General features: G+C 39.8%; 1 protein-coding gene across 1 annotated transcript in view; it reads left to right on the forward strand.

Annotated features, from left to right (window-relative positions):
* skp2 (S-phase kinase-associated protein 2, E3 ubiquitin protein ligase) overlaps window positions 1-11,551 on the forward strand; it is a gene marked incomplete at its 3' end in the record, with an annotated part of 31,898 nt that extends 20,347 nt beyond the window's left edge. The window contains exons 6-11 of the mRNA XM_080743703.1: window positions 2,615-2,749; window positions 3,319-3,417; window positions 4,074-4,204; window positions 4,567-4,618; window positions 5,427-5,534; window positions 11,344-11,551. Coding sequence (XP_080599829.1) covers window positions 2,615-2,749; window positions 3,319-3,417; window positions 4,074-4,204; window positions 4,567-4,618; window positions 5,427-5,534; window positions 11,344-11,551 — 733 coding nt within the window. The remainder of the gene's footprint in view (window positions 1-2,614; window positions 2,750-3,318; window positions 3,418-4,073; window positions 4,205-4,566; window positions 4,619-5,426; window positions 5,535-11,343) is intronic.
* Between the last annotated feature and the right edge of the window lie 7,259 nt (window positions 11,552-18,810).

Raw genomic sequence — 18,810 nt, forward strand, 5'->3', positions numbered from 1 at the left:
CCTTGCTGTTCTTGTGATTGGTCCTCGTTGCTGGCACGATGCCACTGTAGAGCAGGGCTAACCCTAACCTTCTCAGGTCACCCCATGAATATTGTTTTAATCCGAGGCACCCCTACATTATAATTTTCACTCCCAGCACCTTATATTTATAGCATAGCGTTGTTGTCGGGTGGAAACCTTGTATGTCATCTATAAAATGTACTAAACTAGTGAAATGCGAGGCGTTTTGTGCTTGTAGATCGGCTGTTTTCACTAGTTTTGTGCGACGACAGTCTTGTATGATGAAGCAGGGCAAATAGACGTACACATTTGAAACTTGGAGATACAAGGTTTCTGCCCGACAGTGACAATATTTTAGTGATTGTGTTGCGAGGAAAACGTTGAGATAACAGCCATTTTGGTTAGAACTGACTGAAAATAACTTTGTGCTTCAACTTTAAAATTATACTAAATAATATTTAATAAGTGTCCAAATAAATTCCACATATTATCAAATGATCACCCACATCACCCACTTTGAAAACCCCTTCTGTAGATGTCTATAAAGCCCGGTTCTGGATCCACACATCCTGCCACAGTCAGGGCATGTGAGGACTGGATCAGGATCTGGATCCTCAATGTGAGGACTGGATCAGGATCTGGATCCTCACTTGGTATTGTGTTGATGTTTTATATCATTGTCATCGTTGATTCGTCACCTTTACAACGAGGTACAGCTTGTAAGCATCAGCATTTGTGGAATGAGCTACAGAGCCGAACGTGTGGGTAGCGCCACGCGCGTAATACTGTTCTTTTGGTTTTCACCTTTGTTGCTTGGAGCATTGAAGATTGTACTCTCCCACACTTTATTGATGTTACACTCAGTGTCAGGACCTTTATTAAAGGACAATTTTATTTTATTTTTTTTACAACAAGGGTTAATATTTTAGATTGTAATTAAAGAAAAGAAAAAGTGAGTGTTAAAATGTTTTCATTTGCTTTGTTCTATTGTTTTATCGTGTTCACCGTGCTTAAATGTGGGGCATGCGTACGCATGGGGGCATGCATACAAGTGGATAAATATTTATTTTAAGACACAATAAGCCAGCAGTTTCTTTATTGCTATTTACAGTAACACTTCTAGCCCTCATAAGTCACATCCATGAAAGGTTGCGTTGTATCTTGGGAATGGACTTATTCTGTGTAAAATGACATATTTAGCCACTTGTACGCATGCCCCCAACCACTGAAATAAGAATCTCTAAAACAATAGAAAAAAGTAAATGAAAAAAACTTTAACACTCATCTTTTATATTCTTTAATTACAATCTAAAATATGAACCCTTGTTGTAAAAAACTAAAGTTGTCCTTTAATGTTACACTCAGTGTCAGGGACATCAGTAGCATCAGGATTTGTCACAAGTCAGCCAATGTGGTTGTGTTGGTCAGTCTATAGCGTACAGCTCAATGTGGTGTTGGTCAGTCTATAACGTACAGCTCAATGTGGTGTTGGTCAGTCTATAGCGTACAGCTCAATGTGGTGTTGGTCAGTCTATAACGTACAGCTCAATGTGGTTGTGTTGGTCAGTCTATAACGTACAGCTCAATGTGGTGTTGGTCAGTCTATAACGTACAGCTCAATGTGGTGTTGGTCAGTCTATAACGTACAGCTCAATGTGGTGTTGGTCAGTCTATAACGTACAGCTCAATGTGGTGTTGGTCAGTCTATAGCGTACAGCTCAATGTGGTGTTGGTCAGTCTATAACGTACAGCTCAATGTGGTTTTGTTGGTCAGTCTATAACGTACAGCTCAATGTGGTTGTGTTGGTCAGTCTATAGCGTACAGCTCAATGTGGTGTTGGTCAGTCTATAGCGTACAGCTCAATGTGGTGTTGGTCAGTCTATAACGTACAGCTCAATGTGGTTGTGTTGGTCAGTCTATAACGTACAGCTCAATGTGGTGTTGGTCTGTCTATAACGTACAGCTCAATGTGGTTGTGTTGGTCAGTCTATAACGTACAGCTCAATGTGGTTGTGTTGGTCAGTCTATAACGTACAGCTCAATGTGGTGTTGGTCAGTCTATAACGTACAGCTCAATGTGGTTCTGTTGGTCAGTCTATAACGTACAGCTCAATGTGGTGTTGGTCAGTCTATAGCGTACAGCTCAATGTGGTGTTGGTCAGTCTATAACGTACAGCTCAATGTGGTGTTGGTCAGTCTATAACGTACAGCTCAATGTGGTGTTAGTCAGTCTATAACGTACAGCTCAATGTGGTGTTGGTCCGTCTATAACGTACAGCTCAACTAAGCTCATCCCACAAGTATTCAACTGGGTTGAATTTCAAACTAACACCATTGTATATGAGAATAAAAAACAGTTACAAAGATAATACCCAAAGCTCCTTGTCAGATGTTCTATAAATCAGTGTTTATTGTTCCGGGTGTTCTATAAATCAGTGTTTATTGTTCCAGATGTTCTATAGATCAGTGTTTATTGTTCCAGGTATTCTATAGATCAGTGTTTATTGTTCCAGGTGTTCTATAAATCAGATGTTCTATAAATCAGATGTTCTATAAATTAGATGTTCTATAAATCAGTGTTTATTGTTACAGGAAGTTGCGTGTGTGTTACAGGAAGTTGCGTGTGCGTCAGATGGATCTGTCCAACTGCACCGTCTCTACTTCCTGTCTGGAGAACATTCTGATTGGCTGCTCACAACTCACCCACCTCAGCCTGGAGTCCCTGCTGCTCTCTGATAGGCTGATCCAGTAAGTACTGTTCTCTGATAGGCTGATCCATTAAGTACTGTTCTCTGATAGGCTGATCCAGTAAATACTGTTCTTTGATAGGCTACTCAATAAATACTGTTCTCTGATAGGCTAATCCATTAAGTAAGTAAGCACTGTGTGTGTGTGTGTGTGTGTGTGTGTGTGTGTGTGTGTGTGTGTGTGTGTGTGTGTGTGCGTGTGTGTGCGTGTGTGTGTGTGTGTGTGGGTACATCAGTCAGAACACTCAGATGTCTCAGCTCAACCTGGGTGGTTGTGATGTTATAACATATCTAGTTATATAGTTATGTATAGTTATAACATATATACCATGTTCTAACATGTTATAATATTTAACATTGTGCACTGCAGGTACATCCGTCAGAACACTCAGATGTCTCATTGAGATGTTAGATGTTCTAACATGTATGTATGTATATATATATATATATATATATATATATATATATATATATATATATATATATATATATATATATACATATATATACATATATATATATATATATATATATATATATATTTAACATGTTATATATATAATATTTAAGGTACATCAGTCAGAACACTCAGATGTCTCAGCTCAACCTGGGTGGGTGTGATGGATTCTCTGCTGCCTCCGGTGGTCACATGCTGCGCTGCTTCCCACGGTAACATATGGTTATATGTCCATATATGGCTATGGCCATGTTCCAGGTTAACAGATCTCAACATGTGGTGGATCAGGAGGATGACCTGAGGATCATAATGTTATTATTATACTGTAGTGTTTGTTATATGTCCATATATGGTCATAATATGTTATTATAATGTAGTGTATGTTATATGTCCATATATGGTCATAGAGGATCATAATATGTTATTATACTGTAGTGTATGTTATATGTCCATATATGGTCATAATATGTTATTATACTGTAGTGTATGTTATATGTCCATATATGGTCATAATGTGTTTTTATAATATAGTGTATGTTATATGTCCATATATGGTCATATGTTATTATAATGTAGTGTATGTTATACGTCCATATATGGTCATATGTTATTATAATGTAGTGTGTGTTATATGTCCATATATGGTCATATGTTATTATAATGTAGTGTATGTTATATGTCTATATATGGTCATAGAGGATCATAATGTTATTATAATGTAGTGTATGTTATATGTCCATATATGGTCATAGAGGATCATAATATGTTATTATAATGTAGTGTATGTTATATGTCTATATATGGTCATAGAGGATCATAATGTTATTATAATGTAGTGTATGTTATATGTCCATATATGGTCTTCCAGGCTGATAGAACTGAACATATCGTGGATCAGGAACTTCTCGTCAGATCACGTCCGTCAGGTGGTCAGCAACCTGACCTCTGACCTCCAGCACCTCAACCTGAGTGGATACAGAGAGACCCTCACCTTATATGGTAATACATCTACACACTTCTAATAGACACCCATTAATTATACAATGTACACACACACACACACACACACACACACACACACACACACACACACACACACAATACATACCTTATATGGTAATACACACCTTATATGGTAATACACACCTTATATGGTAATACACCTTATATTTCTCTCTCTTCTCCAGATGTTCAGATGGTTGTTCCAGGTGTTTTGTAGATCTAATGGTTGTTCCAGGTGTTTTGTAGATCTAATGGTTGTTCCAGGTGTTTTGTAGATCTAATGGTTGTTCCAGGTGTTTTATAGATCTAATGGTTGTTCCAGGTGTTTTGTAGATCTAACCTGTGTCTCTCTCCTCCAGATGTTCAGATCCTGGTGAAACGATGTCCCAAAATATCAACTCTGGATCTGAGGTCTGTTTGATTTATAACTGATCTATAAATGATCAATAACTGACCTGATCAATGATCTGAGGTCTGTTTGATTTATAACTGATCTATAAATGAATGATCTGAGGTCTGTTTGATTTATAACTGATCTATAAATGATCAATAACTGACCTGATCAATGATCTGAGGTCTGTTTGATCTATAACTGATCTATAAATGAATGATCTGAGGTCTGTTTGATCTATAACTGATCTATAAATGATCAATAACTGACCTGATCAATGATCTGAGGTCTGTTTGATCTATAACTGATCTATAAATGATCAATAACTGACCTGATCAATGATCTGAGGTCTGTTTGATCTATAACTGACCAATAAAGGATCAATAACTGACCTGATCAATGATCTGAGGTCTGTTTGATCTATAACTGATCTATAAATGACCTGATCAATTATCTGAGGTCTGTTTGATTTATAACTGATCTATAAATGAATGATCTGAGGTCTGTTTGATTTATAACTGATCTATAAATGATCAATAACTGACCTGATCAATGATCTGAGGTTTGCTTAAACTCATTAATTAAATGTGATCTGAACTGATCTATAAATGATCTGATGAACATAATTATATATTATATCATCTTCATCTTCTCAAATGAGTTCCAGATGAAAACGTAATGATTTATATTGTTTGTGTTGTTGTGTTATGGTGTGTATTGTTTGTGGTGGTAATTTGTGTTGTTGTGATTTGTGTGTGTGTGTGTGTGTGTGTGTGTGTGTGTGTGTGTGTGTGTGTGTGTGTGTGTGTGTGTGTGTGTGTGTTGCAGTGACAGTGCTCAGCTGACCACCGACTGTTTCCCGGTCATCGGACAACTGAAGAACCTTATGCACCTTTCCTTGAGTCGCTGCTACCAGATTCACCCTGCTAGTTTAGTGTAAGTTATCCTTATTACCCTTATTCACCCTGCTAGTTTAGTGTAAGTTATCCTTATTACCCTTATTCACCCTGCTAGTCTAGTGTAAGTTATCCTTATTACCCTTATTCACCCTGCTAGTTTAGTGTAAGTTATCCTTATTCACCTTATTCACCCTGCTAGTTTAGTGTAAGTTATCCTTATTACCCTTATTCACCCTGCTAGTTTAGTGTAAGTTATCCTTATTACCCATATTCACCCTGCTAGTCTAGTGTAAGTTATCCTTATTACCCTTATTCACCCTGCTAGTTTAGTGTAAGTTATCCTTATTATCCTTATTCACCCTGCTAGTTTAGTGTAAGTTATCCTTATTACCCTTATTCACCCTGCTAGTTTAGTGTAAGTTATTCTTATTACCCTTATTCACCCTGCTAGTTTAGTGTAAGTTATCCTTATTACCCTTATTCACCCTGCTAGTTAACACCTTCTAAGCCTGGCCGTACTCCCTCGGACTTCCTACTGGGTCCCATCAGCCACGCCGTCTATTCCCGGACTTTTGATATAAATTATAATAAAAAAAAAAAAAACATCGGAAATTCTTCTCTGTGTCTTTTTGGAGCGATCTGAAAGGGTTAATATGCTCTGACAGTCATTTTCTGGTGCTGGGTGTGATACTCCTAATATCCAGCAGGCCACGCCGTTGACTCACATTCTGGATGGATGGCTGGCCAGGAGGAGCCTCATCCTCTCCCCAGTGTTGAAACTCAGCAAGAAGCTCAAACAAGATGGCTGGTCTTTGTCTCTGTTCGTGGATCGCGGTTTCAATCACGTTCGGGCGCCGCTTCTCTATCGCTCCTTTCCCTGCTTCGCCGCACGTAAACGAATGGAATTGATCTCCCCTCCGCCTCGCCAAAGTAAGATCGCCGACCTCTGCAGGATGAATATGTACGCTGTGTCGAGCACTCCAGTACGTGTTGTTATCATGTGGGCTTTGTTTTTTTAAAACATGTTTGTAAATAAATGGCTTATTTCTTCGGCGCTACCTCTGTTCAGAGGGTTCTGCCGCGGCTTGCAACGTGTTAAGTGTAAGTTATCCTTATTACCCTTATTCACCCTGCTAGTTTAGTGTAAGTTATCATTATTACCCTTATTCACCCTGCTAGTTTAGTGTAAGTTATCCTTATTATCCTTATTCACCTTATTCACCCTGCTAGTTTAGTGTAAGTTATCCTTATTACCCTTATTCACCCTGCTAGTTTAGTGTAAGTTATCCTTATTACCCTTATTCACCCTGCTAGTTTAGTGTAAGTTATCCTTATTATCCTTATTCACCCTGCTAGTTTAGTGTAAGTTATCCTTATTATCCTTATTCACCCTGCTAGTTTAGTGTAAGTTATCCTTATTATCCTTATTCACCCTGCTAGTTTAGTGTAAGTTATCCTTATTAACCTTATTCACCCTGCTAGTTTAGTGTAAGTTATCCTTATTATCCTTATTCACCCTGCTAGTTTAGTGTAAGTTATCCTTATTATCCTTATTCACCCTGCTAGTTTAGTGTAAGTTATCCTTATTACCCTTATTCACCCTGCTAGTTTAGTGTAAGTTAACCTTATTATCCTTATTCACCCTGCTAGTTTAGTGTAAGTTATCCTTATTACTCTTATTCACCCTGCTAGTTAAGTGTAAGTTATCCTTATTACCCTTATTCACCCTGCTAGTTTAGTGTAAGTTATCCTTATTACCCTTATTCACCCTGCTAGTTTAGTGTAAGTTATCCTTATTACCCTTATTCACCCTGCTAGTCTAGTGTAAGTTATCCTTATTACCATTATTCACCCTGCTAGTCTAACAACAGTAATAATTCTTCTTCTAGGGACATGACAGAGATCTAATAATAATAATAAATATAGCTGCAAGCAGCGATAAAGTGGCCAAGGTAGAAAAAGTAGGAAAGCAAAAAAGCATCAAGGGAAAGCAAAGAAGAAATCAAAGAAAAACTAGAAGTAGTGTTCTTCCGAACAGGTCTCCAGCAGGTCAGGTGTTTTTTTTTTTTGGCCTAGTGGTGACTATAATACGCCAAAGTCAAAAGGGTACCACGTGTTCTTTGGCCTTTCACGGCAATCGGACGCTGCATGCGGGATTTGAGGCATTTTGTTCCAAAAATGGGTTTTGCAAAAATTGACCCGCTGGTGGCGCTATAACAGGCCAATGTGAGAAGGGTGGCATCTGTTCCTTGGCCTAGTGGGAATGTGCGTGCAGAATCTCACACAAATAGCAGGCTGCGTTTGAGACATTTTGTTCAAAAAGGAGCAATCCTGCAAACCTTGGAATTCAATGTTAGCCAATTAGATAGAATATGATATTGGACAAATCCGTCATGATTACATCACTGTAGAGATACTGTGTGCCCATTTGTGTGATTATCGGATAAAATCTGAAGGAGTAATATTGAAGAATGCGTTTTCGGCCTTCTGGTGACAGAGACTCTGCCGATTTTACACTAATCGGCATAGTTATTGGTAAAAGCACAAATTGACCTCTACACAACATGTATGCAAAAGACTATATGCAACAGACATAAAATAGTTCCAAAGAACTCCTCAAGGTTTTAACTCAATATCTTTATTTTCCAACTTTTTCATTAGTTGTCTTTGTTGAAGAGTTGGTCATCAGGTTGTAAACCTTCAAAACAGAGGGTTAACAACCTAGCCATTTTCAGGCATGTCTTTTAAATCACAATGTTTTCAAATAATTCAAGTAGTAAACGTCTTCAAATAAAGTTTTTAAACATTAAAGGGATATTACACTTTCAAAAAACTTTTGGTCATTGTATGGTCTAATCAGGCTTGTATGAACACCCTGAACAGTTTTTAGTTTTCTTCACTCAGTATTTAGATATTTGATGTAAATGTTACCAGCTCCAACACGCCCAGGCCCTCTCCACATACACACCCATTGTAACTTCAAACTCCATTTTAACCATGATAGATTCATCAAAAACACCCATTATTTTTTCTGGTGACTCATAATACCCTCCTAATACGTGAGCAGACCGTGTTTTTTCAATAACTTTTTTCTTTTATTTTTAATAATTCTTTGGGAAAATGGAAAACATTAAATACAATAATATTTTATTGAAAATAAATGAAAAAAGTTATTGAAAAAACACGGTCTGCTCACGTATTAGGAGGGTATTATGAGTCACCAGAAAAAATAATGGGTGTTTTTAATGAATCTATCATGGTTAAAATGGAGTTTGAAGTTACAATGGGTGTGTATGTGGAGAGGGCCTGGGCGTGTTGGAGATGGTAACATTTACATCAAATATCTAAATACTGAATGAAGCAAATTAAAAACTGTTCAGGGTGTTCATACAAGCCTGATTAGACCATACAATGACCAAAAGTTTTTTGAAAGTGTAATATCCCTTTAAGTATTGTGAAGTCTGAACCCAAACCAGCACACGGAAACAGTTCTCAAGGTGAAAACGCAATAAGCGTTGTTTTATTCAATGGGGCGTTCCCCTAAAACATGAAATAAAGTTCTTCCCAAAACCGGGGCTTTTAACTCAAAATATGCTTCTTTCCAGAACTTAACAAACAGGGGTTACATTCGAAACATATGTTTCACAGTATGCCGTTGCTTCCATTAACACATGCCATTTCTCTTCCAAGACTCAGATGCAGCTCCTAATTTGCCTACAATGGGAACAGATAGAACCACCATTAGCAATGTGGCAAAATACAGAGCAAATGTGCGACAGAGGAGAACATAGTGGAGTTTTGCTTACTGCTCGATGGAAGAGTCCCTTCGAGAGCCAGCTACACAGTGAAGCAGAGCTCGGTGGTTAAGAGCAAAAACATTTGGATTGCCTGACTCGGAGAAGCTGTGTTGCGGCCAGGTGCTGACAAATCAAACTGATTGCAACAAGCAGCCATCTTAGCTGCTGCATTCTGGGAAATGTAGTTTTTCTGAAAACCAAACTAAGCCATCAGTTAGATTCAGTTCACATGCACGCATGCACGCACGCACGCACACACGCACACACACACACACACACACACACACACACACACACACACACACACACACACACACACACACACACCTGTGCCTAACCATTCTGCATTAGAGGTGGGATTTATGGCTCTTTGAAGTGAGACAGTACCATCGATCTGGCTCACTGAAAAGAGCCGTTCAAAAGACTGGCTCATTTGGCTCCTTGTATATTTATATATTTTTAAGAAGAATTTGTTTAAACATGAATCCACAAGGTGGCACCACATTCCTCTGCTGACAGTTGAGATCACAATTTTACCCTTTTCATAAAATGTGTGTGTAAATTAAGCTACCTTGACTTTTGTTATTCATAAAACACAAAAAAACAAAACAAGCAGGCAACAATGAACTCGCTCCTCCACTTGTTCTCTCTCTCTCACTCACTCACTGTACTCAGTCAGTACTCAGTGGAGTAGCAAGGAGATGTTGAATTGGGGGGAGGGGGTCTCCCCCCCAAATGAACGGCTCTCTACTGCGCGAACCGGATCCCAACGTTCACTTCAAAGAGCCGTTCAAAAGATTCGATTCGTTCGCGAACGTCCCAGCTCTATTCTGCATCTAGCCTAAGGCCCAGATCATGGGAAAACCCTACTCACGTCAGGGTGGGGGGTCCCCAGTTAAAATATGATTCTTTTTGGTTTCAGTGATATTTGGACTTACCCTCTACAGTAGTTCATCATGAAAATGTTACTTTGCATGTATGTTTTAGAGGCAGAAGAATAATTTGCATAAAACTTGCAATGTTGATGGAATTATTAAAAAAGCATGTTTCAATGTTTAAAAAATCCGATCTGACAGATCTTTAGATATTGGTCCAAAGTTCATGTAAAAAAAGTTCTGTGCACGTGACGCAAAAGTTCCGGAATAAAAGCGGGTTTAAGTGTTTTACAAACTGCTCAAATTGGCGGAAAATCTAAGGGCGGAGCTTACTTAACAAAGACACAGATGTCTTCCGCTTGAGTCAAGGCACGCGTGTAAGCAAGTTGCATGTCTTCAAACGAAACGAGGCATGACTTATGCCCCTTTAAAGTTTGAGTTTTCAAACGCTTCGTATAGCGCCCCCCTTTGGCCAATTGGAGTAAGATTGCTTTCAGTGATATTTGGACTAACCCTCTACATATTTGCCAAATGCCATGAACGTGTCACTTTGCATGTATGATTTAGAGGCAGAAGAATAATTTGCATATAACTGCAACATTGAGTGAATTATTACAAAATAATGTTTCGCTTTAAAGAAAATCCGCCTAACTTCTCAGACCGTATTGGTCCAAAGTTCATGTAAAAAAAGTTTCGCGCACGTTACGCGAAAATCCCAGGAGGAGATACATTTTGACTGTTTTTCATATAATTCAAAATTGTGGGAGAGGTAAAGGTCAGAGGTCAAAAGTCAGAGCGTAAAAGTTGTTCGGCATGAGGAGACGCATAAGTGTATACAGGTTTCATTGCTGTACCTGAAACAGGGCATGAGCTACACCAGTTCAAAGTTGGCATTTTTCAAAGGCTTCCTACAGCGCCACCCTTTGGCCGATTGTTGCGAGCTTCGCGTTTTAGCCGTTTGGCATAGTCCTCTGCCATACTGCCGAGTTTCGTAAAAAGCGACTGCACGGTCTAGCCGCTAGAGCAAAAGTGGCGGAATAATGATGAAGTCCAATATCAATGAGTGGCCATTTGCCACTTCGTAGCCTTGGCCACTAATAATAATAATAATTCTTCTTCTAGGGACATGACAGAGATCTAATAATAATAATAATAATAATAATTCTTCTTCTAGGGACATGACAGAGATCTCCGGCTGGTTCCCGTCGCTGCGTCTGCTGGAGGTGTTCGGTCTGATCCAGAACGAGGCACCACAGAAGAAGAGCGCGCAGCACCAACGCATCGCCGTCAACTCCAGGCCGTACTCCGCCGTCGCTCGCCCCGCCGCCGTGGGGGAGAGAGAGGCGGCGTGGGACGCGGCGTGTCGACTGACACTCATGTAACTTTACTGTGTGGTCCTTTAGATCTACCATCTCACAGCTTGTATATCTGCTATTTACTGTGTGGTCCTTTAGCTCTAGAATTATTTAAAGTTAAAGGGATATTACACTTTCAAAAAACTTTTGGTCATTGTATGGTCTAATCAGGCTTGTATGAACACCCTGAACAGTTTTTAATTTGCTTCATTCAGTATTTAGATATTTGATGTAAATGTTACCACCTCCAACACGCCCAGGCCCTCTCCACATACACACCCATTGTAACTTCAAACTCCATTTTAACCATGATAGATTCATTAAAAACACCCATTATTTTTTCTGGTGACTCATAATACCCTCCTAATACGTGAGCAGACCGTGTTTTTTCAATAACTTTTTTCATTTATTTTCAATAAAATATTATTGTATTTAATGTTTTCCATTTTCCCAAAGAATTATTAAAAATAAAAGAAAAAAGTTATTGAAAAAACACGGTCTGCTCACGTATTAGGAGGGTATTATGAGTCACCAGAAAAAATAATGGGTGTTTTTGATGAATCTATCATGGTTAAAATGGAGTTTGAAGTTACAATGGGTGTGTATGTGGAGAGGGCCTGGGCGTGTTGGAGCTGGTAACATTTACATCAAATATCTAAATACTGAATGAAGCAAATTAAAAACTGTTCAGGGTGTTCATACAAGCCTGATTAGACCATACAATGACCAAAAGTTTTTTGAAAGTGTAATATCCCTTTAAACATGCAATTGCTTATTTTTATTTTATATTTTTATGTTATTATATTCAGACGTCTAACAATGCTCCCTATAAAGATCTAGTCTCTGTGGTGCTTCTAGGAGCCGCAGTCTGCCTCCAAAACTATTGTTTTATCTGTAAGAAGCTCTGTCACTAGCAGCTCATTGGTTGATGAAGCTCTGTCACTAGCAGCTCATTGGTTGATGAAGCTCTGTCACTAGCAGCTCATTGGTTGATGATGCTCTGTCACTAGCAGCTCATTGGTTGATGAAGCTCTGTCACTAGCAGCTCATTGGTTGATGAAGCTCTGTCATTAGCAGCTCATTGGTTGATGATGCTCTGTCACTAGCAGCTCATTGGTTGATGAAGCTCTGTCACTAGCAGCTCATTGGTTGATGATGCTCTGTCATTAGCAGCTCATTGGTTGATGAAGCTCTGTCACTAGCAGTTCATTGGTTGATGAAGCTCTGTCACTAGCAGCTCATTGGTTGATGAAGCTCTGTCACTAGCAGCTCATTGGTTGATGAAGCTCTGTCACTAGCAGCTCATTGGTGCGTGAACCAGCCGACCGGGGCTAAAAGGATTGACAGACAGGTCAACCAATCTGATCAAGAACAAGAGGCGGTCCTGATTGGACCCTGACAGGGCAGGCTATCTGTCTATCGACCAATGACAGAACTTCTCACAGATAAAATAATAGTTTTGGAGGCAGGTTGTGGCCCCAGGAAGTGTCACAGAGACAACATTTCTTTAGGAAGCACATTTAGCCGTCTGAATATAATAAAATAAAAATAGAAAAATAAAAAATAAGCAATTGCCTGTTTCCTGCTTATGTCAGCAGAAAACTGTTTATAGCAACTTTAATGCTTTAAATCTTGAAAAATATCAGATATACAAGCTCACAGCTTGTAGATCTGATATTTTTCAATAGTTAAAGCATAACATAATTGTTATAGTGGTTCAAATCTAAATGGGCACAGATCTACAGATCTGCGTTCCTAAATGTAAACTCTGAGGAACCCTAGAGCAGGGGTGACAAGGCACCCTGGGGTGACGGGAGGCACCCTGGGGTGACGGGGCACCCTGGGGTGACGGGGCACCCTGGGGTGTCGGGGGGCACCCTGGGGTGACGAGGCACCCTGGGGGGACGAGGCACCCTGGGGTGACGGGAGGCACCCTGGGGTGACGGGGGGCACCCTGGGGTGACGGGGGGGGGGGCACCCTGGGGTGACGAGGCACCCTGGGGTGACGGGGCACCCTGGGGTGACGGGACGGCAGTCCAGGGGTGGAATTCATTTGGACACTTGAAAAAATACTTGAAAAAATATTTAGTATCATTTTAAACTTGAAGTACAGAGTTATTTTCAGTCAGTTCTAACCAAAATGGCTGTTATCTCAACGTTGTCCTCGCAACATAATCACTAAAATATTGTCACTGTCGGGCAGAAACCTTGTATCTCCAAGTTTCAAATGTGTACGTCTTTTGGTAAAGCAAAGCCCTGCTTCATCATACAAGACTGTCACACAAAACTAGTGAAAACAGCCGATCTACAAGCACTGTGTGTGCTTGTAGATCGGCTGTTTTCACTAGTTTAGTTTCATTTTATAGGTGATAAATACAAAACGAACGGTTTTGGACATACAAGGTTTCCACCCGACAACGACGATATGCTATAAATATAAGGTGCTGGGAGTGAAAATTATAATGTAGGGGTGCCTCGGATTAAAACAATATTCATGGGGTGACCTGAGACAAAAAGGTTTGGGAACCCCAGGCCTGCAGCAGCTGTGGCGAGAAAAAGAACTTCTGGGAACTCAGATTGTGCTGAAGCACAAGTAGGACGAGTTGGCACCTCGACAGAACGCAGAATAGTTTCTTTTTCAATCTGGTTTTATTTTGATCAGTTTTTTCTTTCATCTGTTTATATTTTAATCTGTTTTTTGTTATCTCCATCTCTTCCCCATTCTTCATTCCATGTTAGTTCAACGTTCATTATTTATATTTATAACTAAATGAAACAAATCACATGGAGCGGTGCAGTCCAGAAATATAGTGGATCTACAAATCACATGGAACGGTGCAGTCCAGAAATAAAGTGGATTTGAATAATGTAGATGCCAAGTAGATTGACAGAACTACTTCTACTGGATATCTTTTTTTATTTTTTTTAAACGGTGCTAATTAAAATGATAAAAAATATCAGGATAAAAAGGAAAAAAGGGCTTGCTGGCCTAGCGGTCCAGGCGCATGCTCTGATGCCGGACAAAAAAACTAATCTTTTTTTAAAAAAAAAGAAAATAATTCTGTTGCTGTTGGGATGACTGAGTCTGGAGCAGACTCTGCAACGCTCGCTGTGGTGAAACGTTGTTTCTTTCCTGTTGTTTTTACCTGATATTTGGTGGTGGCGCGCAGTGCTGCGTGCACATGCTGCACGTGCTGCGTGCACGTTGTTCACGGCCGTTCAACGTCTTGTCTTGAACTCGGAGAAGAAAAGATTCTGTTGTTAAAATGGAGGCGGGGCTTCCGTTCCGGCTAGCGCTGGATTTAGATTAACAAAAGCATTTATAAAGCTGTTTATATTGATCTGATATCAGATGTATAAAACAACGCTTGTCAAACGTTTTCATGTCATCAACCTCTAATAATTAACATGGGTTCACAATGCGCTGCGTTGTGAGCTTTGTAAGACAGACATTCTCAAATAGCCTGGTTTAGGGCTGTTAAACTGACTTTGCTCGGGAGCCCCTATAAACCCCTCAAGGCCCCCTGGGGGTCCCCGGACCCCACTTTGAGAAGCCCTGCTTCTAGGAGGAGCCAGTTTGAACTGTATTTTGTTTTTGTTTTGTTTTTCTTTTTTCTTTTAATGTTCAAAAAGGTTTGTTCTTCAAAGTGTTCTGATGGTGTATGATATGATATGATCATCATATGATATGTTACTGTACATCAGTGAAGTCACTGGTGTTTCCAAGCTCAGTTTGAAGGTTGTTTTTGTAACCAATAAAATAAAGAGCTTACCTGGAAATCCTCCACTTTTAGTACGTTTCTTTGTTTTAAGATTTATTATGACGTTAAACAGCTCTATAATGTGACAGTAATCATTGCTATAGAGTGTGTGTTCAGTAACAGTGTTAAACAGCTCTATATTGTGACAGTAATCATTGCTATAGAGTGTGTGTTCAGTAACAGTGTTAAATAGCTCTATATTGTGACAGTAATCATTGCTATAGAGTGTTCAGTAACAGTGTTAAACAGCTCTATATTGTGACAGTAATCATTGCTATAGAGTGTTCAGTAACAGTGTTAAATAGCTCTATATTGTGACAGTAATCATTGCTATAGAGTGTTCAGTAACAGTGTTAAATAGCTCTATATTGTGACAGTAATCATTGCTATAGAGTGTTCAGTAACAGTGTTAAACAGCTCTATATTGTGACAGTAATCATTGCTATAGAGTGTTCAGTAACAGTGTTAAACAGCTCTATATTGTGACAGTAATCATTGCTATAGAGTGTGTGTTCAGTAACAGTGTTAAACAGCTCTATATTGTGACAGTAATCATTGCGACCGTAAGGTCGCAGTTTAGTATGAAAACCTCCACCGGCCGTCCGTCCGTCCGTCACACACGTCACACCTTTGCCCTGCTCAATGTATACGTGTAACGCCTGATACTGAGGTGATGTGTCACTGTGACATCACAGATACTGAGGTGATGTGTCACTGTGACATCACAGGTGAGATCGCAGTGATGTCAGATACTCAGAGCAGGGATCTCCATATTTAGGCATAAACAGGTGACATCACAGTGATGTCAGATACTCAGAGCAGGTATCTCCATATATGGGCATAAAATGGATTCTGTTAGGGATCTCCATACTGTATATGGGCATAAAAGGGATTAGTGATGTCAGATACTCAGAGCAGGGATCTCCATATATGGGCATAAAAGGGATTAGTGATGTCAGATACTCAGAGCAGGGATCTCCATATATGGGCATTAAAGGGATTCAGATGGAGATTCAACTTCAATGAGTAACAATGGCAAACTGTCAACTGCCCGTATGTCTTGATAATTGGTAAAACAAACTTTTGGCCTATTTGTGGCTTATCATCACATCCAACCATCTTAAGATACTCAGCTAGTGGGGAATGCTCTCTTCCCTGGTTGCGACCGTCAGGGAGCAGTTTACTATGAAAACCTCCACCGGCCGTCCGTCTGTCACACGTCACACCTTTGCCCTGCTCATATCTCCGCATCAGTATGACATCACACCACATGTGTACACAAACCTTTGTGTACGTTGCTGTGGCAACATTCTGTTGTTGCTGGTTTGTTAGTGTACATTAGCAACCACCTTAGCAACCATGGTTTTACCCTAGCAACCAACTGTTTACCCTAGCAACCAACTGTTTACCATAGCAACCATGTTTTTTTACCCTAGCAACCAACTGTTTACCATAGCAACCAGATATGCAGAGCAGGGATCTCCATATATGGGCATAAACAGGTGACATCACACTGATGTCAGATACTCAGAGCAGGGATTTCTCCATAATATATGGGCATAAAAGGGATTCTGTTAGGGATCTCCATATATGGGCATAAAAGGGATTCTGTTAGGGATCTCCATATATGGGCATACAAGGGATTCTGTTAGGGATCTCCATATATGGGCATAAAAGGGATTCTGTTAGGGATCTCCATATATGGGCATAAAAGGGATTCTGTTAGGGATCTCCATATATGGGCATAAAAGGGATTCTGTTAGGGATCTCCATATATGGGCATAAAAGGGATTATGTTAGGGATCTCCATATATGGGCATAAAAGGGATTCTGTTAGCTGTTAGTGATCTCCATATATGGGCATAAAAGGGATGCTGTTAGGGATCTCCATATATGGGCATAAAAGGGATGCTGTTAGGGATCTCCATATATGGGCATAAAAGGGATTCTGTTAGGGATCTCCATATATGGGCATGAAAGGGATTCTGTTAGGGATCTCCATATATGGGCATAAAAGGGATTGTATCCCAGATGATGCCCTGTTAGGAGATCCACACTAACAGAATCCATATATGGTCCTACCGACAGCTGCTATAAGCCAACCCTGGCGATAAGGTCTGAGTCGAAGAAATGCTTCTTTCCTGGCAAGAATTGCCCCTTTATACTGTAGGGCTCGTTTGTGTATTGTATGACATCACGCCACATCATCGGCTGAGGACTGTGTGATGTCATCATATCTCCATATATGGAGACATAAGTTGCTCATGCCCAAATATGGGCTGGTGAGGTCAGACTTAGTGTGATGCGTAGGTTATCTCCATATATGGAGATTCAACTTCAATGAGTAACCATGGCAAACTGTCAACTGCCCGTATGTCTTGATAATTGGTAAAACAAACTTTTGGCCTATTTGTGGAGATAAGCGGTCGCTTATCTCCCGATTAGGGAGTCTTACTGGTTGCTATAGAGTGTGTGTTCAGTAACAGTGTTAAACAGCTCTATATTGTGACAGTAATCATTGCTATAGAGTGTGTGTTCAGTAACAGTGTTAAATAGCTCTATATTGTGACAGTAATCATTGCTATAGAGTGTGTGTTCAGTAACAGTGTTAAACAGCTCTATATTGTGACAGTAATCATTGCTATAGAGTGTGTGTTCAGTAACAGTGTTAAACAGCTCTATATTGTGACAGTAATCGTTGCTATAGAGTGTTCAGTAACTGTGTTAAATAGCTCTATATTGTGACAGTAATCATTGCTATAGAGTGTTTGTTCAGTAACAGGAGTCTCCATGTTTCTCCAGCAAAAACATCCATTTTCAGGTGGGTTGCTAATTCCAGCAAATCAGGTGAGACCCATTTTTCAGCTTCAATGATACAATGTTACAATTGTGTCTGCTTTTCTATCTTATCCTATCCATCTATTTATATATCTCACTCTCAATCAATCAATCAATCATGATCACTGGCGGAACAACTCCAAACCAGGCCGGTAGCCTCCCCCCTCCCCCTCCCCTCTTACAGGCCTACTATTTGAAGGGGACTCGACAAGCGGTGCGCTCTGAGAAATCATCCTCTTTTGTAGTTTTGATTGTCCAGTTTCTTTGCCCGTTCACTTTCTATTGACAGCAAGACCAGTCCAGTAAGTCTGTCTCTCTTGTCCCATTGCTCCTTCTAAAGTAGTTTTTAATCCATTTCAATTCTGAGAAATGACCGCTCTGCGGTTTATACGCATTTCCGCTCATCATTAGACCATGTGTAAACAATACTGTACTATCATGATTATAACATGTGTAAACAATACTGTACTATCATTATTAGACCAGGTGTAGCTTTAAAAAGTGCTGCAGCATTTATTTATTTTTCGTTTGATATGTGGCGTGCAAGACTGTGTGTGTGTGTGTGTGTGTGTGTGTGTGTGTGTGCGTGTGTGCGTGTGTGCGTGCGTGCGTGCGTGCGACCTGGTTATGAGGGGATTCATTCCTAATTATATGTCTCTTCATCAGGGAGAGAGAGAGAGAGACCCT

Source organism: Nannobrachium achirus, assembly GCF_963921795.1.
Source record: "Nannobrachium achirus genome assembly, chromosome: 15".
Taxonomy (NCBI): domain Eukaryota; kingdom Metazoa; phylum Chordata; class Actinopteri; order Myctophiformes; family Myctophidae; genus Nannobrachium; species Nannobrachium achirus.